This window comes from Daucus carota, chromosome 5 (genome assembly GCF_001625215.2).
Source record: "Daucus carota subsp. sativus chromosome 5, DH1 v3.0, whole genome shotgun sequence".
In the NCBI taxonomy this organism is placed as follows: Eukaryota; Viridiplantae; Streptophyta; class Magnoliopsida; order Apiales; family Apiaceae; genus Daucus; species Daucus carota.
In genome coordinates, this window is record NC_030385.2 from 8,285,025 (window position 1) to 8,311,185 (window position 26,161).

Below are 26,161 nucleotides of genomic sequence, written 5' to 3' on the forward strand. Positions count from 1 at the left end.
ATTCAAACCATCTTTATACATTTAAACATTATTGGAAAGAGATGGAACCTTTTTTCTCTTCTCATCTTTTTAAATGTTTCCACATTTTTCATAATATACTCCAAATTCTTAGTTTTAATCTTTATTGTATAATTTTCCAACACTGAATTCCCGTACTTTCTTGAATAATTTATCGCGATATCGGTGTTACAAGGATATACACCATATAAATCTCTTGCATAGAATACACCCAAAATCAAGCAGGTCCATGGGAGAAGAGACAGATCATTAGATTCAGCATTGTTTACAATACTAGTGGTGTTATGTTTTTACTCAAATCCAGTAATCTACTTTACTTAAAAAACTGTTACAAAACTAGTCATCATATACTCTTATTTTTACTATTAATGAAGAGTCAAAGTGACTAAATTTTGACCGTAAATTACATATATTATCCAACTTTAAAAGATTAAGATTATTTTATTAGTAAATATATATAATCCCTTTCAAAATTTATTTTTTTCAATTTTAAAATAAATAATAAATTTTCTTTAATTAATGGTCAAAATTTAAACAAATTACTTAATAGTCAAAATGAGACACATAATATGAGACACATAATATGAGATTGAGGGAGTACTATTCTTTCACTTAGAATAGTATAAAAGGACATACACACGTTACCCCTTTTATATGTTTAATGAAAATAGAAATTTTTAGAAGAATTCATTATTAAGAAAAGTGCTAGTTATTTTATTTTTCATGAGATCCTTATGAATTAAATTTAGAATGCTGAAAGCATTTCAGTGTAATATAATTTTTTTTCACAATGTTGAAATAATTTATGTGTAACCTTGATACAAGATTAAGTAGTTTAAATCTATTTTGTTCTTAAACTAAAGATTCAAGATTTATAAGTCTCTTGCACTCGTATTCTATATCGATTCATTATTTTTATATTTTTTTGTTAAACTATTATTAGCACACTTTCATATATAGTCATCTTAGTATTATAGTGGATGAAACAATTACGGTGTGTTATCATTATAATTTTTTTTGAAGAGCATTATAAATTTTGAAAATGAAATTATTATCTAAATATTTTTTAACACAGTTTTTTTTATATATTGATATATAAATTCAAGAATTTATTCGCTTCATCAACATTTTAAAATAATAAATTATATTATTAGTTTTAAGTATTCAAATAAAATATATCATCATATTATAACTTAATTATAAATATATTATATCTTTTATATTTTAATTTTATTTGAATTTATTATAAACTTATTTTTGTTATTAATTATTTACATAAAAAATTATTAAAACTAGCGTATATCTCATCACGAGTGACTTATAATACTTATTATTTTTTCATTTATTTTAATATATAATTTTATTATGAATATAAATTATATTAAAAAATATATAACTTTAGTTAGAAAGGATTTTTAGATAATTATTAAAACAAAATTAGGTAAATATAGAAAAAATAGATGTTGTTCAAGGGAAAAATCCCTTATTTTATTTTAAATTATATTAAATAACCAGATTTATTTTACTGTGTTTTGTTTTATTGTTATTGGTTGTTTATTTTTTTTATTTTTTTGACAACTTAGGTTTATATGCTTTACAATTGAATATTTTTTTTAAATATTTGTCGGATAAGTTAAAATCAAATCGGGTGTTCCGGTAGAACAGAGACCCACCATTTCGGTCATCGGTTTAAATCATTTGACTTTTCACCGCATGCTTATAATACTTTGGCAAAAAAAAGTTAATTTTTAAAATTAATTTTTATAAGTTATTATATTTATTGTATTATTTTAGAAAAAATCAATGTAGTCAAAATTTTAGAAATGGGGTAAAATATAGAACTACGAATAAAGAAAGTTAGGATTTATTAAAAAAATAAAATAGAAAGTTAGGATAAATATAAAAACCTTTTCTACAAAACATTATTTGCGTTGCCGTTACACATTTCTAAGCCCCTATTCGTGTGAGACCCCCAAACTCACTCGTCGCTGGCTGGAACCCAAGCATCCCCAATTGCGAACCCCCTCCCATGGATCAGGAATCATCCACCACGGCGTACTCTCCGCCTCCACCTCCACCAGGCGGTTGTCAAGTCCGTTGCGCCGGTTGTCACAACATCCTCTCAGTCGGTCAAGGCGTCACTGAGTTTGTTTGCCCTAATTGTCGCTTACCGCAAATGCTACCACCGGAGCTTTTGCCTTTACCTAGCGCCCCCGCTCACGGCATTGATCCCACTAAGATCCAGCTCCCCTGTGCACATTGTAAGGCCATTCTTAATGTTCCGCACGGCCTCACCAGGTTCAATTGTCCTCAGTGTAATTTCGTGCTCTCCGTTGATTTGTCCAAGATTTCTCGCCCTCCTCCGTGGCAGCACCAGCAGTTTACGCCTCCTCCTCCGCTTCCTCCACCTCCTCCCGAAGAAGTTAATGAGGTTGTTACTCTATATTTCTTAATTTTTCTAATAATTAGGTTAATTCGCATTGTGTTTTTTATGTGGAGGATACAAGTAGTAGTATTTTTCTAATTATTAGAAATGACAAACGTTGGATAAGTGATTAGGTTCTACATTTTTGTTTCTATGTCATTTACTTACAGGTATATTTCTAATTAGTAATAAAACAACAGATAGTATATGTATTGGAACTCGCAAGGACTGAATGAATTAGGTCCAGGGTTAGAGCTATTCAGATAAAGGTGCCTTATGGAATTCATTTTACAATGGTCTCCCCAAATTGTTTTCACTAAAGCCTTGATTTTTAAAGCTGGATGTTGTTTATCATTGTATTATATATGGATTTCTGATGTCAGTGGATTAGATTTATGTTATAAGAATTAAAAGTATCCCCGGTTAATGTCGGACAATTACTGGTTTTGAAGGTGTGCGGTGCTGTCTATCATTTATTTGATCCACTTATACTGCAGGAATTTACTTTGTAAAACCATTTTTAAATTTTACATATAATTTCGAAAGTTTGTCCATTCTATTGATGCCAGATTATACTGTATATGTCTGTATAATATGGCTTGTGTTCGAATTAAACCATCTTATCCTACAAACTTTACAAAATCACCAATTACAAGCTCATCCAAACCTTTTATTATTTCAATTCAACGGTACAATGATTTCACAAATTGCAGATATAGTGACTTTTTAGAGTCATGGTTCACTAACAAACGACTTATTCTACGACCTTTAAATTCACCATTTTGAACTGCACATAGCAGTATAAATCACCAAATATATGTCCCAGACACAGATCACTAATTATAATTGTACAAACCACTCCCACGAATATAGTACCAATCACTATAGCTGATATATTTACATTATTAGGGTTGGGAGATTGTTATTAGTGATATTGTACGATTGTGTTTGAGCACAAGTCTGCACACACGCACACACACATTTAGCTAATTTTGTCCATTATCTTACAATCCTGGTACACGGTTCGAGCTCATGTGTCAAGTGCACCCATTATTTAACTTATTTCACAATAGCATTTACTTAAAGTTTGAAGTATGTCACCAAAACCTTGAATTAAACTGGATTATTTATACCGTTGTGATATTTATAGATTTCTGGTGTTTCAAATAAATTTGGGTGGTATGTTCTATTGATGACATACAAGTTTATGTTATAGTGTTGTCTAATATCTATTCAATCCTCATTAACATATTTGTGTCTTGGCATTTTAAAGATACTATATTTCCTTAAGTTTGTCCATTAAATAGATATCACATACTGTATATATATTTTCTATCTAATTCTCTGGTATTGTTTGATTCATTGTGTATAACATATTAGTGGTGTATATATGTTTATGTACTTATTTCGATCCATAAATTTTACAATCTTGGTTCTAGGACGGCTTAGTTTAGTGACCTTTCTTTGGTTTTGGCTTACTATTATAAATTATGATAGTATATTTCAGGTAAAGCAAACAACACCTTGGAAGTTAAATCTAGTTAGATTTGCACCGCTACTGTTAATGTATTACATAGTTAGAGAAAGAATATTAGGGTTTGTAGATAATAATGTACAATTATCTCAATAACAGTTCAAATACAACAAATAGCAACAAGGTATTAGTAATATTTTCTTTTGATTGTCTATATTAAAATTTAAAACTTTCAGGTAGCTATGGAGGTGGAGCGCGAAGAAGATAGTGGTGGCGTCGTGGGTGAAACTTTTACGGACTATGTAAGTGTCTTCTTCTCTACGATGTTGTATAATATTCTTTTAGCTATGCACGTCAGACAATTAGAGTACTTGTTTAAGCTCATAAAAATTATGTAGATATTGGTTTTTCACTGTACCTCCTTTATTATTTTAGAACTATATAAATATATGTATACTTGTGTTGATGCAGCGTCCCCCCAAATTGTCTATTGGACCTCCTCACCCAGATCCAGTTGTGGAAACAGCTTCCTTATCTGCAGTGCAGCCACCTGAACCCACATATGATCTTCGAATCAAGGATGACCTAGAAAGTTCAAAAGTATTGTCTTGCTTGCAGATCGAGACCATTGTATATGCTTCCCAGGTTTGGTCCAAAACTATCAGTCTGTATATGCTACTAGTATTTACTTTATTTAAAAATTTATTTTGCATGACAGAGACACCTTCAGCACCTTCCAGACGGTACCAGGGCAGGATTTTTTGTTGGAGATGGAGCCGGTGTTGGAAAAGGACGAACAATTGCAGGACTGATTTTGGAGAATTGGCAGCATGAGAGGAGGAAAACTTTGTGAGTTTATGATTTTTACTTTTTCCATGCCGCGTTGCACAAGTCTTAAAGCTATTTTCATGTCAGTTTTTATTGGCCCAATAACCTATATGGTACATGTTATTTTCTAGTCGGAAACTCATGTATACTAATGTGAACCCCAACATAGGTGGATTTCTGTTGGATCAGACCTGAAATTTGATGCGCGGAGGGACTTGGATGATGTTGGTGCCATGTTTATTGAAGGTAGATTGGAATTAAAATTCTTGTGATAGACCTGGGTTTTCATTCCTGTTCTTTTTTTAGAATGCTTTATTTGCCATAGCAGTTGAGATTATTTATGAACAAAAAGCCAAGTTTTGTTTTTCTTTATGTGTCTTCTCTCTAAAAAAATTATTACTGTCCTTATATATCACTGGTAAAGTTGTCAAATTTTCAACCTCTGGTAGGAATGCACACTCTTATCTTATAGTACTTATTAATTATTAATTGAATATGGCTCATCCTTTCTGTTCTAAAATAAAACAAATCGTGTAGAATAACTGGGGGGTGGGGGTCATCTTTGTCTTAGTTTTGGCATGATAAGGATTCAAGCTCATATTCCATAACGCACTTATGTTTGATGTGTTCAGTATCGATACGTACTTGTAGTTGTTTACTTGTTTATAAATTAGCATCTCATTATGCTACATTATTGTGTTCCTCTTAGATAATAGTAGTGTTGAAAAGGTTATATCTATATTCTTATGTTGAATTTTACTGATATAAATGGTTCTAAGCATTCCTGAGTTGCCTCTTACTGTAGCTTTTCTGTGTAGTGCATGCTTTGAACAAGCTGTCCTATTCTAAGCTTGATTCGAAGTCTGTTGGGGTTAGAGAAGGAGTTGTTTTCTTGACTTACAGCAGCCTTATAGCCTCCTCTGAAAAAGGTCGTTCTCGGATGCAGCAGCTTGTGCAGTGGTGTGGACCAGAGTATGATGGCCTTATAGTATTTGATGAGGTAATATATTTTTAATTGCTAATCATACATATGTATGATGTCAATACTAGTTCAGTTTTAGTGTTATTGCATATTTTTGCAGCAAAATTATTATAACTTACATCTTATATGCCACATTGCTAAGAATTGAAAACTATGTTGTAGTGTCACAAGGCCAAAAATTTAGTGCCTGAAGCTGGAAGTCAGCCAACACGCACTGGCGAAGCTGTTCTTGAGATCCAGGTTTATTCTTTAAAGAATTCTGGAACTTATAGCTTCCTGTATGCTTTTATATATCATTTGTTTTCTACGGATTGTGGAGCATAGATATTTGACAAATTCTTCCTTTGCACAATGTGTTAAAAGTTATGGCAAATTGACAGATTCTTCTGCATTGGATTGTTTTTAGATTTTTAAATCCGGTCTTTCTGCCATTTATATAATAATTTGTAAAGGGGACCATTTTTGCTACTTAAATAGAAAAATATGTCTAGCTTGTCTAAGTAAATGAAACCATTTTTATGAAGTCAGATTCTTTATGTACATTTGAAAAACTGTCCAGGAAATTTCCGCTTAATATATCTGTTTTCTTAACAGGCTAAGCTTCCTGATGCTCGTGTTATTTATTGCTCAGCTACTGGTGCTTCAGAACCACGCAATATGGGCTATATGATTAGACTTGGTCTGTGGGGAACTGGAACATCTTTCCTGGACTTTCGCGATTTTCTAGGTGCAGTTGTATTACTAACATTGTGCAAAATGTTTAGCTTTTCTGTAGTCTAGCATGTCGCTTGCAGGTGTAGCAGTATCATACATTCATGTTTATCCATTTCAGATCGACCATCATATGCAGTTATTTTTTTCCCCCTTCTTATTGTTGGCTTTTCAGATAGTTAGATCGTATGCATTCTGAAGTTTAGGCTACATTTGTTTTGAAAAATATTTTCCTGGAAAATGCATTCTTGGTTTTCTGGCGTTCGTGTAGCTTCTTATGTCAGGTTTTCTGTGTTTTGTTTACTTTCAGAAAAATGTTCTGTGATTATCCTGTGTTACTTTGGTTTCATGAAAACGAAATATTTTTCAAAGTAAGAAAATTCCTTTGAAAATTCACAAGATTGTAATGGCTCTTTAATGTTAGGTGGGGAAATATAAATATTTTCCTGGAGTTATGATGTATATTCCAAAAAAGTATTTTGGGGGAAACAGAGCCTTGGTGAACAATAATTTAAAAGGTAAAGTGGAATTCTACTGCCATAAAAGTAAACATGTGCTTGATTAATATAAGGAAGGATGTATTATGTCTAATGTAGTTGTTTGGATCGTTTTCACGGGGCACTTTGAAACAATTTGACATGGTAGACCATGTAAAAACTAGTCGCATACGTACATTGCTACTGATATAGTTGTACTTTGGTTTTCAACATTGGAGTTTTTTGTCTCTAAAGTTCAGTTTTGTTTCATTTTAAAATGAAATCCCTGAAACTCTGAACATCCCTCGGAATCTAGGTCAATGCCCAATTTGTTCCATTTGATTTATTGATAGAACTGAACTTTGTTCCTGAATTTTATCTGCAGGGTCACTAGAAAGAGGCGGTGTTGGAGCTTTAGAACTAGTTGCCATGGACATGAAAGCAAGGTTTGAGATCACGACTAGACTATAGTACTATACTATGAAATAATTTGTATAAACACATGTATTACAACTATAAAATCTATAATTATCCAGGGGAATGTATCTATGTCGTACTTTGAGTTATAAAGGGGCAGAATTTGACGTGATTGAAGTGCCGTTAGAGGACAATATGATGGTATACTACAGCCTTACTTGATGATTATTAAAGCACTGATGGGGTGTAATTCTTCAATAAAAATGAAATAATTTGATATTTATATTGCTTATAGGATATGTACAAAAGAGCGGCACAGTTTTGGACCAAGTTGAGGATGGAGTTGCTCTCTGCAAGTGCTATTCTTACTAGCGAGAAGCCGAACTCTAGTCAGTTATGGCGGTTATACTGGGCAAACCATCAGGTAGATGTGAGAAAGTCCATTTCAATTAACTTGCAGGATGCCTGAATTTTTCTGCGTATCTTGTGTCTGCATGTGCTACATAAATTTGTAATAGTCTTGTTTGTGTAATCTGGCCCTAATACCGTTCATATGTTTTTTTGGTTGTGTCCTCTAGCGTTTCTTCAGGCACATGTGTATGTCTGCAAAGGTTCCTGCTGTTGTAAGAATTTGTAGTGAAGCATTAGCAAAAGATAAGTGTATCGTCATTGGCCTCCAAAGTACTGGTGAGGCCAGAACTGAAGAAGCTGTAACAAAATATGTGAGTGTTTTAATTTATTTTTTTTTTAGGGAAATTAATTACAGAAATTCATAATACACATGCACCCTGCCCACACACGGGTTCAAACTCTTGACCTCTTAATACCAAGAGGAGATGGGGATCTGCTAGGCTAAGCTGTGCAGATATTATGTTAGTATTGTTTGCTAATGTTTGGATAATTTGTTGTCTTGTTCAGATAAGAATTTTTATGAATGCATTTATTTGTTACACGTTTATCAATCTAAATGCAGGGTGCTGACCTTGATGATTTTATTTCGGGACCTCGTGAGCTTTTGCTAAAATTTGTTGATGAAAATTATCCTTTGCCTGAAAAGCCTGAATCTCTCTCAGGTATATTTTGGTTTGTTTTCTATTAGCATGTCCTTTCTTATGCTGATAGCTAATTTGGTCAACACTTAATTGATTATAGGTGATGATGGGGTAAAAGAGTTGCAACGAAAGAGGCACTCGGCAACACCTGGTGTTTCATACAGAGGAAGAGTTCGAAAAGCTGCCAGATTGCAAGATGAAAGTGACGTTGAAAGTGACTTGGAAAGTGAATGTAATTTTCTGATACAGAATGTCAAAAATATGTACCTGTTATTATAGTCGCTCCTCTTCTGTTATATTTTGGTTGAAACTCTTCTCAAGTTCTAGCTATAACGTACATTGGACGTAATGATACTATCTAATACACAGATTGTAAGCGGCTTCCAGTGTTTAATGTGTGTATATGTATATGTGTGTATACATGTGTGTGTGTGTGTGTAGAACGAGCTTATAAGCTTATAGAGTAGTATCTGTTCTAATAAATCTTGGGGTGAGTGAGAACTGAGACCTGGACCCAGGACCTGGAATGACAAGGCTATGCCATCACGCTCGTGTAATGTTTATTGTAGAATACAATTTTTGTTTCTTTACTTGATGTCATATGATTTCTCTAGTTCCAAGATTATTGTTATATTAGAAGCTCAGAGGCATAAGCATTACCTCGAGCTTCTTTACTGTATGTGCACAAGGCTTGGGCGTTTTTAATATTGGTCAGTTGACGTAGTAGTTGCTGTCAGGCTATATGTTCTCATAAAATCTGTTTCATTAATGCAGCTGATTCTGATCCGGACTGTGTGGAATCAGATGATGAATTTCAGATCTGTGACATTTGTAATTCAGAAACGGTAAAGTCTCCCCAATGCATGTCTTGACCTGTTTAATTTAGAGTACTTGTTTTTGTATATAATGATCAATTATCCGTTTTTGCAGGAAAGAAAAAAGCTTCTTCAATGTTCATGTTGTAAGCAGCTCATGCATCCTGCATGTTTGGTGCCACCTGTGGTAGGTGCAGTTCCTGCAGATTGGTCATGCCATTCATGCAAAGAAAAAACAGAAGAGTATCTTCAAAATAGACGTGTTTATTTAGCACAACTACTAGAATGGTGTGTATAGATAGAAAAGGAATTTATCCTCTTCCCTCCCAATTCTCTTTTCACCTTGCTGGTCCAATATGTTTGTCTTCCTTAAAATATGGGTCTTCTCTCTGAATTTAGATAATAGTTGAATTTATCATTAATGTGATGCAGGTATGAAAAAGCTGAGGAGCGCAAGTCTCAAATATTGGATGCCGTTCGTTCTCTGGATCTTCCCAACAATCCTTTGGACGACATTATTGATCAGGTTGTTGGAAAATACCTTCGAGTTTTTATTAATGCAATTGTGAACCACACTTGTGTAGAAATTCCATTTTGATCGTTGTGTAAGTATAGCTCTCAGCTAGCTATTCAGTGAAGTCTCTCGAGCTTGAAAGATCCAGCACAATTTGTTAATGTGTTTACACCTTACCTGTATTATTTTAAATTCTAAACTTTTCTGTAACCTGAACCAATATTATGAGAACTCCAGTGTCAATCTAAATGCATATCTATTAGAGTTTGAATCAATTTGTTATGAAAATTGTTTTCTTGGCCATGTCTAAAAAATTTGAATGATATAATATGATGAGATGCAAATTGCAACGTCAGCCTATGAGCAAATTCATCATTCCAGATATGCATGCTTCTGAAAATATATTCCATTGTTTTGCAGCTTGGAGGTCCTGATAAGGTTGCAGAAATTACAGGGAGGCGTCGCATGCTTGTTAGGTCATCTGATGGAAAAGGTGTCACGTATCAGGCGCGGAACACGTGAGTTTAGGGCCTGATCACTCTCTGTATGTTAATTTGTGATTAGAAACTGCTGACTTTTTTTTCTTTCTTTCTTTAGAAAGGATGTGACGATGGAGATGGTCAATATGCATGAGAAACAGTTGTTCATGGATGGTCAAAAACTAATTGCTATAATTTCCGAGGCTGGATCTGCTGGTGTATCCTTGCAAGCAGATAGAAGGGCAATCAACCAGGTTTAATTGAATTCTTGACAACATTATACCATCTTGTTATTAGTTTACTGCTTCAAAAACTTTCATATTGTATTACCTGTTCCTTTTCTGATCGGTGACCATGCAAATTTCTAGTAGTACGTCTGGTAGAGATTGCTTCAACTTTATGTTTGCCATACCAACTTGATATATCATATGTGAATATTGATTGCTGTTATATCAGAAAAGGAGGGTGCACTTGACTTTAGAATTACCTTGGAGTGCTGATCGAGCAATTCAGCAGTTTGGTAGAACTCATCGATCTAATCAAGCTTCTGCACCGGAGTATAGGTAGAGAATAAATCCAAATTATTACATCTTTTACTTAGATAGCAGTTAGATGTGACATTAATTTATTTTTTTTATTTGAAATTTTTTTCTTAGTTACCCATTACATATTTGGAATGAGATCTCCTCTCTTCTATAAGAATAAATTGGGGATCTCAGTTTATCAGTTGTCATGTTTTCACATGTTTCTTGTGCATAAGAGTAGCATTAAGCTTTTGTTGAAGGGTCTTGTTAGTGTACTTGTGAGCTTGTCCAAGCTTAGGATATTTATTAATATTTGGAATTGCTAAATAAAGAAGGAATCTAAAAAAGAGGATGCATGTATTAACTTGATTTATTGTTCATTTCCTTTTCCTTTGTAAATAGAATAGATAACTTATAGTGACTGCATATCATCCATTAGGAGGATATATCACAGGGACTTGGTCCAAGTTGAAGTAAATGCTTGACATGCATGAAATCTTGTTCAGATCGTATTGTCTGGGATAAGGAATTTTTGGTTTGTTTCTGGAGCGCCGTGACAACAAAGTTATTTGCATGCAATTGATGTATACCTATGTACAAGGACGTGTTTTTACATATAATTATATGTAACATGTAAATAAATATACATATATGTTCCCCCTTCGAAAGTTTCCCATTTGAACATATACGCATATATATATATATATATATATATATATAGAGAGAGAGAGAGAGAGAGAGAGAGAGTTGGGCTCAATGGAGACCAAAAACTTTGGAGTCATTAGAGACTACAAGATCTACCGTTAAATAATATGGCAATTAATGGACATGATTAAATATTCTTTATCCTGCATTTCTTGTCCTGCATCTCTAGTAATATAATATTAATAATTTACACTATTCTTGTCCTGCATTTCTAGTAATGTATTATTAATATTCTTGTCCTGCATTTCTTGTTTTAGTTTTAATTCAAAACTATCTTCGTAATTTATACTATTCTTGTCCTGCATTTATAGTAATGTATTATTAATATTCTTGTCCTGCATTTCTTGTTTTAGTTTTAATTCAAAACTATCTTCGTAATTTATACTATTCTTGTCCTGCATTTCTAGTAATGTAATATTAATAATTTGTCCCGCATATTTGTGATAAATCTAAGTGTTATTTTGTCTTGCAACAAATTCAATTCGTTGCAGGACAATGACAATGAGTTCAGTGACAATCATAGCAGTGTCCAATTACATCTTTGTTTTGTATGCAATTATTATTTTTATTTGTTAGGATTTCGGTGATTGAACACCAATATTATGGAATTATTATTTTATGTTATGCAAAATTCAGAAGTACTGCTTGTTGTTCATCGATTTAGAAGTGCAGGACATGATAGGGAGAGAAAACAAACGTGCAGGACAAAATATATGCATCCGTTGGATGTTTAATAATTGGATGGCCAGATTTAGGTCTCTGCAGTCTCCAAATAATCCAGTCTCCATAGAACTTTCTTCTATATATATATATATATATATATATATATATATATATATATATATATATATATATATATATATATATATATATATATATATATATAGGGTCAGGTTCCACATAGAACCGCTTAAACTTAGAACCTTAGAACCACATTAATAGTCATTAAATGAAAGGTATTTAAATGTGTTTTAAATTAGTACATATTTAAATATACATGTCTTCAATCAATGCACATTCTTATTTTACTGATACTAACCATATTTGATCATTCTAGCAAAAAAATTACATTTTCCTTAATTCATACATCTCCATAGTGTGATAACGTGATATATATACAAATTAATTTATATACTGCTGCACTTTCGTGATAGATGAATAAATCGAATATATCTATTATGATTTTATAATACTATTATCTACATATACTGCAACAGAACTCCAACATACGAAGAGATAGAGTGTATATGTTTTGATTTTATTTATAATTAATTATATGTACTGCAACGGAATCTCGTGTTTTGTAGTATTATATGAGTTCGATATGTACTGCAGCAAAATCTCATGTTTTATAATATTATATGACTTAGATATGCACCGCAACGAAAGTCACGTGTTTTATAATATTACATAAGCAAGAAATGTACCGTAGCAGAATCTCGTGTTTTGTAATATTATATGAGTTATATATTATATTATATGAGTTAGATATATACTGCAGCAGAATCTCGTGTTTTGTAATATTATATGTACTGCAACAAAAACTCGTGTTTTGTAATATTATATTATTAAAATTGATTGAGAATCACATGTTGTAGGTTTGATTTGCATGCATATATATTAATTAATTATTATTGGAAGTAGGGTGTAGTTAATGATTATTATGATTTGTAATAATGATCAATATATAAAAGGGAAGGTATCTTAAATAGCATGTTGTTTTAATGCTAGGTAGATCATGACTTTTAAATTTTTATTCATCTAATGGATGTGTGTGGTCCTAAGTTCTAATTATAATATTGGTTCTAATTTGAACCTCACCCTATATATATATATAAGGTTGCACTCCACACAGAACACCTTAAAAAAAGAACAACACAGAACACTATCATAACACTTCATTTTTCATAAAAAATGATACACAGAACACTATCATAACACTTCATTTTTCATAAAAAATGATTTGTTAAGGTTATAATTACATAGTTAAGTAGTAATTAAACTTGATATATGAATTCTAACATCCAAACTCATCCAATTTATTAATATGAAATATTATGGAATCCAGATTAGAATCAAGAATAGAATCCAGAATAGAATCATATAGATATATCTTTTGCACGATTATTGTACATAGAATCATGTTATTTTTAATTTATATTTATTGTTAAACATGGTGGATACTCTTTTTATTCATAATAAAACGTTAATCGCCTTAAAATTTGAATTTAATTCAAGTTTTTAATGAGATTCTACATTTGATTCTAAAGTGTTCTGTGTTGTTCTTTTTTTAAGAGTGTTCTGTTTTGAGCAATGGCCTATATATATATATATATATATATATATATATATATATATATATATATATAGGCAATTGCTCAAATACAAACCACTAAGATACAAACTAAAATACAAGCCAAGATGAACCATCCCCAAACTACATTATCCACTCCTATATGACATCACCCACCCCCATATGGCATTACTCACCTAGGGCCCGCCCCTGCCCACACTCAATCCACCCTAAGCTCACTAGAGCCTCGCCAAGGCTCCAGACATGCCTTGGACGGACAATATTATTCTACAACAGCATCATAATCCGGAATTATTTTGCCATAGAACCAATTTTGAGAATTGAAATTTTTATTCAAATTTTAAATGTTAAACTAATTATAGTATATATATATATATATATATATATATATATATATATATAGTAGTATTCTATATTAAAATCACATGTGATGTAAATTGCAAAATAATTTTTATAATAAAATGATTTATGATTGGATGCAACGAAACTTTATATATTTAAAAGGGTTGAGGTATATGGAGAAGTTTACAGAATACGTGTATGTGTTTATGTTATGTTAAGAACATAGTAGTTCTATAATTTGTGTTCTGCAAAATCATTACATTATTCATTAAAGTTTGTTGCGTTATGTAAACAAAAAGGTAATTATGAAAATGTTTAATGTAATTGAAGAGAAAAATAGTGTAAAAATGTTTATAATACACGTACATGTAATTACAGAACATACTAGTTCTTTAGGGAAGTAGTCTTCATTTGAGCCTTACCCCCCCCCCCCCCCCCCCCACACACACACACACATAAGATCGCGCATAAGAGAGAATTCATCCTTAAAATAGAACCATAGAAACACTAAGATCTGATGCAGCCTGCAGAACCCTAAATTTTAAATAGATTTTCATGATCTTAATCCAACTATATGTTTTTTGCATCATTGTGTGTGTTTAAAAATAATTTCAAAATATAATACATAAACACGACATTTTTTGCATATGCAGTTTTGCTGCAAAACCCTAGTTAATACTAGAAATAAGGCTAAGGTTTCTAAGGGTTCTTAGGCTAAGGGTTCTAAGAGGAACATGACCCATATATATATATATATATATATATATATATATATATATATATATATATATATATATACGGGGAGAGAGAGAGAGAGAACCACCTTATATAGAGTCTAGTAGAGAACACAACACCTATGTATACACACAAAATACATTTATCAATCGCATTATTCATCAAATATATATTTAAAAAAATTAAAAAAATATTGTTTCGTCACTTTTCTCCAAAAATATACAAACTGGTTCTACAGTAGAACCATATTCATTCAAAGTGGTTCTACAATAGAACCAAATTTAAAAATGAAATTTTTTGCTTAGATTGTATGTTTTAAATTGGTTATGCATGTTATGTATGGTTATTATTCTATATTAGAATCAAATTTTATGCATAAGTATGACTAATTTTAAAATAAAAATGAGATTTTAAATTAGAACCAAATGGTTCTCCACGGGACTCGATATAAGATGGTTCTCTATGGCCTTTGATTAAAAAGGCTAATCTTCTCTCTCAACTTTATCTTTATGTGCAACCTTTTTATCGGATTAAGAATTTTTTTTACTTTTTCCTAATCTCATAATTGGTTAAAATCTGCATTATTATATCAGAATTAGTAGTTATCATTAGGATTTTATTTTTTATATTACTGGATGCTAGTCTAATTAAAATTTGGTTTAAACTTCCTATTCCTTGCTAATTGTTTGATTGACTAAGTAATACATAATATTACATATTATGCCTTTATTTATTTTATATTAATGGCAACTACCGACAACTGATATTTTGATGAATATAATATAAGATATTATTAAGTCCCCCTAAATCAATACATGGTTCCAGAGATTGGGCTGTGGGATATCTCAAATTCGATCCCTCCAACCCCCAAGGTTCCGAAATATGTGTGTTGGATACTAAGGTGATATTGTGCTCCATAGATGAGCTCAAGTGATCCATTTTCGACCCAAAAATGGGCTTTCAATTGATGGTGAGTGTAAATATTATAGAAGGCCCTAATAAGTCTTCCTTTCAAAACCTCTGAGGTTTTAGAAGTGGTAACTTGATGTATCTTAGTTGTGGTCAGTTGTTTGTGATATTTTGTCCTCTGAACATCCACTGTTAGGCATACGTCCAGACAATACTATAACTCATTTTTCTATCTTATCGGATTTTCTCCTGACCTAAAATGTGTATTGGCTACTTGGTATTTTATTATGCTCCCATCCCCCCTAAATATTTTCTACAGACATGCTTTCGCCAGAAAAATTAATGTTTGCTTTGTTGTATGTATAACAGGTTACTTTTTAGTAATCTTGGTGGTGAACGTAGATTTGCTTCCATTGTTGCTAAGAGACTGGAATCCCTCGGGGCACTTACACAGGGCGACCGGCGGTAGGGTTTATGGTATATTGGTGTTAAATTGTAAGGTAGTACTATTGCTATCAATGTATCACAAGCTACTGATCTATCTACTTCCTGCTGTTTGTGGTGTAGAGCTGGACCATCACTTAGTGCTTACAATTATGATAGTGCTTATGGGAAAAGGGCCCTGGTAAAATTGTACAAAGGACTCTTGGAACAGGTTACTGTAATTATATTTTTATGGTGGTCATATTTATATTATATTTTGTTCATTACATGCCTTGCCTGATGGTATCTGGAGGGAATGTAATCATATATGTAATGACTATCTCTTGGCTGCAGGAATCTTTACCAGTTGTACCGCCAGGATGTTCCACTGAAAAGCCAGATACGATCCAAGATTTTATTGAAAAGGGAAAAGCTGCTCTTGTATCTGTTGGAATAATCAGAGACGGAATAGTCAAAGAGTCAGTTGTTGGTGAGTTACTCAGCATGTTTGTCACCTAATCAATTATCTGTTAATGGTGAAAATGATTGCAAGCAAACTCATTTTAAGTGCAAATCTACATGTACTATTCAAAGATGTGATTGAATATGACACAACAATCATTCAAATATATCTTTAGGTGACAAGGAACCTGTAAAGCTTTCTGGCCGTATAGTTGATTCAGACATGCACGATGTTGGACGTTTTCTTAACCGGTTGTTAGGCGTTCCACCTGACGTACAGAATTTGTATGTAAATCTTGATTATATGCTGATACACTGCTTCTGCGATGTAAAACTTGTCACAAATTTAGCTGTTTAAAACAGGCTATTTGAGTTATTTGTGAGCATCCTTGATCTTCTAGTTCAAAATGCACGACTCGAAGGTCATTTTGACTCTGGAATAGCTGATATGAGAGCCAATACCATCGAACTAAAAGGAACTCCAAAGGTTAAAGCTCTGCTTGTTCTCTTGTTTGGATTGACATGGAAATTTTAGTTTATCAATGGTTTTAATGCTCATTACAGAATGTTCACATGGACCATTTATCTGGCGCATCCACTGTACTATTCACGTTCACGTTGGATCGGGGGTTTACATGGGAGGTATATACTTTCTCCGAGTATAACACTGCTAATATTGATATTGTAATTTAGATCTTGGTAATTTCTCTACTTTTATGCAGGCTGCATCAGTGTTGCTTGATGAGAAGCGAAAGGATTTGTCTGCTTCCTCTAGTAATGGCTTCTATGAATCTAAGAGGGAATGGTTGGGAAGAAGACACTATCTCTTAGCATATGAAGGGTATAAACTTTAGCACTTACATGTATTGAGAAAATAATAAATTCCTTGCAGAAAAAGAAAAGAATATAGTAAATTGATAGGAATGATAGCTTCATTGCTTTGTTCTACAGTTTGTAACTAGCATGCAAAGAGATACTGATAAGAAAGACAGGCCTGTTTCCTCTTTATAATTTACATAGTATTCTCTTGATCAATGAGTAGGCTGTAAAAAAATCAGTATATGAGCACGACCACGACCATGCATTTCAGTCAGGCAACATACTATTCTTAATGTATTATTGTTCTATTAAGTATTTACAGTAGAACATTCAAAAACAGTGATGCATTTTATAATTATATATTTATATGTATATCAACATTCAAAAGTCTTCTAGTATGCTTACATTAATTACTGTGTCAATAAAACATAATGAAGTAAATCATTCATTCAATCAAAAATATAAATATAATATTAATGATGTTATCAACTGCATCACATAATTTGCCTCCAGGGCATAAAATCTTATAGTGTCAATTGTTCTGTACTCTGTACTCTGTATCTTGGAGATCGCACCTCAATTGTTTTAGTATCTCTTGTATGCTTTCTGTGACATGAAATTTTTCACTTTGTGGAAGAAGGGGCATGTTACTGAAAATGTTGATATAATTGTTCACAGTAAAATTTTTTAAAAATCTCATGTGAGCTAAGAAAGATCAGCAATCGTAGAACTTTCTTGTACTTATCTTAGTTGTACTTTGTTGCTGCTTATAACTACAAAATAATTGTCACAGATATATTTGTTGTCATGTTTTTCCTGTCTTGATTTATCAAAAGATTCAAAACTCTCATTCTTAGCCAGCCCTGTTCTGCTCACGGTTCTTCTGTACTTTAGGCTCACTTTCTTTTCTTGGTGGCAAATTATTAAACATACTCTTTCATTGCCCTTCAATACACTTGCACTATGCAATGCCACATGCATTGGTACTTTACCTCTATTTTTTGACTTTAAGCTGTTTTATATGGGTAGGGACTTGAGCTCTCTACCTCAGCGTGATGTAAAAAAACTACCATATTGGCTTTTTAAGATTTTGACTTTTGAATCGTTTTCTAGGTCTGCTGGAATGTATAAAATTGTCCGTCCTGCTGTCGGGGAAGCCGTCAGGTATTGAAAATTAATTTTAAAAAAATTCTTCATTTTATATATTATGGATTGCTGAGGTTTAAATCTTCTACTGATCGGTAATCAACTTTTTTTAACCCTTTAATGCCCAGGGAAATGCCTCTATCAGAGCTGAAGGACAAGTACAGGAAATTATCATCTTTAGAAAAGGCCCGTACTTGCTGGCAGAATGAGTATAATATATCATCAAAACAGGTCAGGGATACTTGCTAATGTTATTTTGTGTATTTTTGATTGGAAACATATATATATATATATATATATATATATATATATATATATATATCTTCGTTCATGGCTTTTTACATTATTACAACTTATGCTAAGATTTTTTCACTCCATTTAATTTGTTTATCGAACAAAGGTCCTCAACACCAGTTTCTATGCAATTCTGCTGTGTTCTTTCCCACCCATGCTTATAACAGTGCCAATTCGAGCATCGATGTGCAAGTATATTCAAGAGGACTAGTCGACAAGTCGTAAAACGTTGACAAATTGTTCATATACAACCATATACTGGATTAAATATATAATAATTGAACACATTAGTTTTACATTTAAATTATAAGTAATAGAAGACTAAGTTCATATCTAGCATAGGTACTACATAATAATATCTATATACCCAATATCAAACATGTCCAACCAAATTAAGTTTGAGTTGCACTCTAGTTGTGTTTTAACAAAGACTTTTATGCTCATCACGTGTCATGTTTTGGATTATGAATGTAGAAAGATTTCAAATTACAACCCAGCAACAGATTATTATTTTCTACTGATTAGATATAACTTCAGTTGCCAATAGCATTCAGCTTTGAATTTAGGTTTTAGTTGCAAAAGCAATATACTCGTTATATTCCTCTTTCACATTGCTTAACTCTAGCTAATACCTACATCTAACTTGCAGTGCATGCATGGTCCCAACTGTAAGCTTGGCGATTACTGTACCACAGGAAGAAGATTACAAGAAGTAAATGTACTTGGTGGCTTAATACTTCCTGTTTGGGGGATCATTGAGAAGGCCATCACCAAGCAGGTAAGCTAGGTTCATTTTGTGCCTGATTTTTTCATGCTAACTGTGTGCTATATCTAATTTTATCTTTGCTAAAGGCGGGTATAATTAATTTTTCTGTTATAGATCTAATTGTCTTAATATTGTTGATATGATGGTAATAGTGTAACAGTACACATCTTCACCAAACCATGTTATTTGATGTCCAATAACTGGAAAGTCTTATGTACTCTTAGAGCTTATAGTTGCACAATAACAGCAAAGTTGATCTGGTTACATGTCAATATATTTTCATGTGTGAAACTGAAAGCAATGTTTGTATACTATTGAGCCACTTGGTAACAAAGTTCGTAGATCCATTTAAGCACACTAATGGGCGACACGCATATTCTGTCGTGCTCAACTCTATCATCATTCATATGTTCATGAGTTAGTATAGATTTTCTGTAGTGTTGACACAAATAGTTGTCTTGGTTTTAGTTTACACTTGCAGTGTAATTTTTCGTCTCTTCCCTTCTTTTGTGTGCATCCACTTTTTAATAAATTATCAATAGTACATATGGGTCCCCTTGACAAGTATGAATGAAAAGAATGAAAAAGAATACAAAGACAAATTATGTCAGTCAGGATATTGAGGATTAGTATACGGCTTTAATAATCTCCCAAAGCGACTTGCCAGAAAGAATTTTTTTAGATAGTAAAATAATGAATTACGTCGGCTAGAATATTAGGACTTTAGTTAAAAGGCTTTGGTAATCTCCTACAAGTATACGAGATTATCTGATGATAGTATTGACAAGTCAAGAACTTTTTTGTAGGCTCGTGAAAGCCATAGACGACTCCGTATCGTACGTGTAGAGACTACTACAGATAATAAGAGAATTGTTGGACTACTCATCCCAAATGCTGTTGTCAATTCTATACTTAAAGGTCTCTCTCCCTCCCTCTCTCCTCCCTCTAAATTTCGTTATATTTGTGTAGTTCTCTCTCTCGATATTATTGATGTTTGTAATATTTGTATAGTATATCCTTGAAGATAATATAAAGTATAAGTTACTCAACAATATTAATCTCTCCTCAGATTTGGCATGGGTTCAAGATATTGATGATTAACTTGATATAGAAATAGAGTTCATTTTATCTGGAACAAATATGTGGTTCAAAGCTTTCAGTTGATACAGCCACCTTACAGGCTTCTTTTTTCCGTCGACAGCCTTGTGCTTCTGAAGTAAGCTTCTCTACTCCAAGAGATGCTACAGTTCTATAGAGTTGTGCACTCTTATACAAATTGATGATTCATTGAGTTCCATTCTTATACTATAATATATTTTTTATTTGTAAATGATAATTAGTGTCACCACAGGAAATAGCAATGTAGAAGCTTTTTAGCACATAGTTCGGACTGAAAGAAGCTTTGTACTGGTAGCAAACCATTCTGCTGAAATACACTACTAATCTTATTTGCGATTTGTGAAACTACAGCAAGAGTATCATTATTGCCGAACCCACCCCCTACAAAGCACATTGTTTTATTCGTGTGCAGTATAGTGTAGCTGGTGCAAGGGTAGCTTCTTTTGTAGTAGCTTTGTAAATGTAGCTTTTATCAGCAATCTAGAACTGTTTTGTAAATTCTGAATATTATACTTGCTACAATACAGAATCTTGTAGTTAACAAATAGAATTATTGGAATCACTCCTGTATATCTAGAATGTGGTGGTTGGTATCTTGCAGAATCTTCTTGATTCTTGTGTACAAATTGCAACATTTGAAGCTCTACTTGCATTTGGTTTACCATTGAAAAGGTACCATATGGGATGGTACTAAATATATTATAAGTTTTACTTGATCCCAAATATGTTTTTACAAAACATACACATGACTAAAGTGTTTAAAGGATGACATACAAAAAGAAAAGGCGAGGATGAAAGATCCCCACCACAATAATGTGCCTAATATACATTTTTGTACCTAGCTTATCCCAACGTTACATCTCAACAGAATAACATTATGTAAATTTTGATATTATTTACTACTGGATGGTTGAGCTAGTTTATGTTACACAAATCTTTAGCTCTACAAGAACAATATACATCCCTTGCCTTAACTGCAGCTGGAGGGAGCAAACCCCAGCTTACCGTTTACTAAATCATATTCCCATATATGACTCTGTTGCATAATGTTACCAATCACGGAAACTCCAGGCCAACCGGTTGGCACTAAACCAAGACACTTGACTTCATCGGCTGCATCAATCACATAACTCTTCACAGGTGGCTCGAATCTACTTCCGTCTTGGAAATGAAACATAAGTCTCGGCGTGTCCCGGGACTCGTTGAAGCCCGTGGCGTTAAAGCAGTATTCCAACTGTCCAATTTTGATGCCCAGTCTCTGAAATCTATTCAGTGACAATGCCAGTGCAGCTACTACAGGCTTGTAAGCTGGCAATGCGAGGAAGGTAAGGCTGGAACCCGTGTCAAGTATCGCGCCACCAACGCCATTGACATCCCATATTTCACCCGGAATGTCTAACATTTCATCCCCTACTGATATTCCCCTAATGTTGACAGCATAAAATGTACCAATTGCGCCAAGGGTGGTGTAAATCTTGTTCGTAGCGGCGTTTTGGTAGGAAGGGTTAGAGAATGTGAGGTGACTGGAGACGTTTTTAGGGCTTAAATGATCCGGCAAACAATAGGAGAACTTGCCTCCAAAAGTGTCTGTAGCTCTTATAGCAAATGATGACTTGCTAAACCCCAATCCCAGTACGCCATCAGGTGCTGCCTTTCCGCGGAAGCTTGGTCCCTCGGAAGATTGGCTGCATCCCATGAGTACATTTTCGAGTTTTGCTTTTCTGCCGTTTGTGAGACCAACTGTTACAGTCTCGTTGGCGAAAATTCCTATTGCTGAAGATCCGTCTGAGTACCTGAATAAATGCAGATTCAGATTATAGATAAATCCTAAGTTTGTGTGCACTTCATGGAATGGAATGAGTTGAGAATGGAATGAAATTATATGAACAAGTTTTATGGAGATTGGAGAAAATATGAGGCAATAATGATTAAATATGAGTGAGTTAAAAATTTTCATGAAGAAGATGATAGGAAAAGATGATGAACAAATGGAATCAACATTCCTTTCAAAACATGTGGGTTAAATTTTTAGTTAAAATATTTACAATGGAATGAGTGAAGTAATGAAAATTATAAACAATTTCACTAATTACTCACAATTTATAATCTAAATTTCATTTTATTCTCCCCTCATTCTATTCCATAAAGTGAACACAACCTAAGTAATCATTTCTAATCTTTGTTGCCCTAACTTTTTACGGAGTATTCACAACAGGATACATAAGTTCTAATATTGGGTATGATATAAGATATGTTGAACTTATTTTCTGTAAAATCAAATTTCAGAATAAAAATAAAAAATTTAAAATTTTCAACTTCTCAAATTCTGTTTTATAAATCAAAAATTAACTCATAAATTTTTTTACACAAACAGTATGAACTTATAAATCCATAATGCGGACTTAAACGTTAAAACCAACCCCTAAAATAAATTAGTGTAACTTCAAAATTTAATATTATCAACTTCTCATATCCAACTGCAGCTACCTTATATACGGTATAATTCAGAAACTAACTTATAAATTTTTGATACAAAAGTTACGAATAAATTAGTTCTTGCTTATAAGTCAAGATGCTGGACTCAAAACCAAACACCCCGAAATCCGAATAAACAAGAAAAAGATCAAGTCGAAGAGGTGCGAAGTTGCGGTAGATTTTGGAAAGAATAATGAAGATGTTACTGAGGATTAACGGCTCTATGTAAAAGCGGGGGTATGTGTAAGACTAAAGATTTGCGTTGACTGGATCAGGTTCTCAACTACCCTATCATACTAATAATGGTGCAGCCGCAGTATAGATAGATCATCTCTTAATATCAACGATACGGAGCAGCAATATGTATTAATGACATATGGACACACACAACCTATCTATCACTGCTCCTCTTTTCCCACTTGTCATCATCCCCTCGAGTCAAATTATGATTCATTGATCCTCAATTAACACTCACAAAGTCATGACACAGGCAATTAATTAGTACTCCCTCCGTCCCCCTCAATTGTTTACATTGGAGGGGAACACGGAGACCAAGACAATGTATGAAAAATGAGTAAAGTTAGATAAAAAGTGGGTAAAGTGGTGGGATCCATCAATGTTTAATAATAGATTTGAGATAGTGGAGGAAAGTAATAGGTGTAATACTCCCTCTGTTTTTTAATATATGACGTTTGACTTTTTGGCACACATTTTTAAGTGCTTTGACCGGGTAGTTAAAAACATTTTTTTTGAAATTTTCTTTTCCTGAATAAAAATATGAAATCAAAATTTTAATTCACAAAAAAAATCAATTAAAAATAATGATTTTTACTACCCGGTCAACCCACCTAAAGTTACGTGCCCAAGTCAAAAGTGTCATATAAAAAAAAACAGAGGGAGTAGTAGTTTTTATTGTTAAATATGAGATAGTGGGAGAAGATAGTGGGTGTAATGATGGAAAAAACTTACTATTTATGGTAATGTAAAGAAATGAGAGGGACATCCCAAAATAGTAACCGTAAAGAAATGAGAGGGAAAGAGGGAGTAATCATTTATGTCAAGTGGTTTATGTTTTTTTTCTTATTAAATAAAAAACAAGGGAAGGTGGGCCCACTGGCATGGTAACTACTAGAAAGAAGAAACATTTGCCACCCTGGAGAAGAGGCATTTATTTAACAACTATGAAACCTACTCGGTCTGAGGGGATGAGATCAATCTAGCATCTGCAGATATGAATGATACTGTTGGCAGTTGGTTTGCACAGACTAAACCCCCATCCCCCAACACACAATGCTACAACTCGGATCAAATTTCGAGTTTCTTTTAAAAATCGGGTCAAGTTCAGAATCCGAAAGTAAATCGAAACACGTTGACGCAAAGATATTTATAATTAGTAATGGTACTTATATTTATAAACTTAACTAAAGTCTTCACTCTTCTCCAGGTGGACTAGAGTGTTATACACAAATACGGTCGGAATACAGTAATCATGACAAAATTTAGAAAATAATCCGAACGCGGACATATATTATTTAATGTCCGCGTGTTTCAAACTCTCGATATCCCGTAAAAGAAGTTAGCTTCAATGTTCTTAAAAAGCAAAAAAGAAGAGTGAGATTAACACTAACAATGAAACCAAAAACAGTGCTGACCTGTAATCGAAGGCGCAGGGGTTGGAAGGCAAAGGACACATAGCAAGCGAGAACAGATTCGACAGCTCCACTTTGCACATCTCTGAAGAACAAGGAATTGTATCAAACGACGACGAATTATCCGCTTCAAACACCTCATCTCTACTCTCCTCCCCATTCGCACCTCTGTACTTGCAGTTGATCCAAGTGAGATCACTTCCCGTATCCACAATCAGCTTCAATTTCTGCGACGGAGTCCCGGCCTTGAACGCCACCACGTACTGCCCGATCCCAAAATCAGCCCCGGAGTGCATACTCATTTCAACCGCCACATTCACCCCGTCCCTGGTGCTCACATTGTTTCTTGTTTCCTCGACTAATTGTCGTCTAATTTTAACAATGCTGTGCACCCTCTGATGCTTCTTCATCACGGATTGTCTCCGTAAAAACGTCTGCTGACGATCAGCGTCGCTCTCAAGCATCGCTTGCAAGGTTTTTGGCATTTCAACAACAACGTGATGATTCGTCTGAATAACGTCTATAGCAGCTGCGACGCTGTGAACGCTAATCAGCACAGAGAATATGAGCGCGAAAAACGCAAGTGTAACAGGGAAAGAAAATTTGGCCATATTGATGAGCAGAGACTAAGGGAGAAATAGCGAGTGGTGGAAATGTAACGGAGAGGGTGTTTTATTGCAGCTGGGGGTGGAGGAGCACTCGTTGAGTGTGATTGATTATTTCAACTTCATTTAACGGTGCTTTATTTTATTACTACCTCGCTATATAAATTTGTCTGTGTTGTCTGTATGATGATAATGATGCCTTATATTTTATCGGCAACTTCACACCTGTTGATGCGAGACAATGTATTAATGTAACAGTAAAGGTCAAAATTAGTGTCTGTAGAATGCTAACTTTGTGTTGTCAGAGACAAATGGAAAAACTAATATCCCCGTTCCTTATGCCTCGAAATCATAAACTTGTCATATTTAATGTTACTGCAAATTATGGTTTTGTCCGGGAGAGTTTTTTGATAGAGTAGGTTTATCATCCCATCTTAGAGCATCTCCAAGAGGCTCTTCATTTAGGCTCCTAACTTGAGATTTGAGGAGGGAGAAGAAAAATGTCTCTCCAAGAGACTCTTAAGTGGCTCTTAAATCACTAAGAGCCTCTTGTTCCTCTCTCCTCTCTCCTCAAAGTTAAGAGCCACCACATTGCTCCTAACTTATTTTTTCACAATAAAAAAAATCTTTTCCTCCAATTCACCTCTATCTTTCCATCTCATTTGTTATAGTGGAGCCCAATA

General features: G+C 33.5%; 2 protein-coding genes across 4 annotated transcripts; one reads left to right on the plus strand and one right to left on the minus strand.

Moving 5' to 3' along the window:
- Window positions 1-1,953: 1,953 nt before the first annotated feature.
- Window positions 1,954-21,342, plus strand: LOC108222994 (protein FORGETTER 1). Of its 3 annotated transcripts, none has more exons than XR_001807120.2 (33): window positions 1,954-2,449; window positions 4,154-4,219; window positions 4,389-4,562; window positions 4,636-4,766; window positions 4,915-4,991; window positions 5,564-5,745; window positions 5,890-5,967; window positions 6,322-6,454; window positions 7,300-7,360; window positions 7,451-7,532; window positions 7,627-7,755; window positions 7,910-8,053; window positions 8,305-8,404; window positions 8,484-8,615; window positions 9,158-9,228; window positions 9,314-9,486; window positions 9,631-9,724; window positions 10,133-10,230; window positions 10,310-10,445; window positions 10,648-10,754; window positions 16,090-16,185; window positions 16,288-16,375; window positions 16,498-16,633; window positions 16,782-16,890; window positions 16,969-17,092; window positions 17,170-17,247; window positions 17,328-17,446; window positions 18,538-18,588; window positions 18,699-18,801; window positions 19,514-19,642; window positions 20,437-20,548; window positions 20,700-20,846; window positions 20,982-21,342. XR_001807120.2 is itself a non-coding variant. In XM_017397019.2 (32 exons), the coding sequence occupies exons 1-32, from the start codon at window positions 2,048-2,050 to the stop codon at window positions 20,729-20,731; spliced, it is 3,747 nt and encodes a 1,248-aa protein (XP_017252508.1). In that variant the 5' UTR covers window positions 1,954-2,047; the 3' UTR covers window positions 20,732-21,342. The 3 variants fall into 3 exon arrangements, 1 of the variants encoding a protein (XP_017252508.1); XR_001807121.2 differs by having other exon boundaries at window positions 20,971-21,103; XM_017397019.2 differs by having other exon boundaries at window positions 20,700-21,342.
- Window positions 21,343-21,495: 153 nt separating this feature from the next.
- On the minus strand, window positions 21,496-25,630 carry LOC108222995 (aspartic proteinase NANA, chloroplast). Its single transcript, XM_017397020.2, has 2 exons — window positions 24,877-25,630; window positions 21,496-22,542 (listed from the first exon to the last, which is right to left on the minus strand). The coding sequence occupies exons 1-2, from the start codon at window positions 25,482-25,484 to the stop codon at window positions 21,720-21,722; spliced, it is 1,431 nt and encodes a 476-aa protein (XP_017252509.1). The 5' UTR covers window positions 25,485-25,630; the 3' UTR covers window positions 21,496-21,719.
- Between the last annotated feature and the right edge of the window lie 531 nt (window positions 25,631-26,161).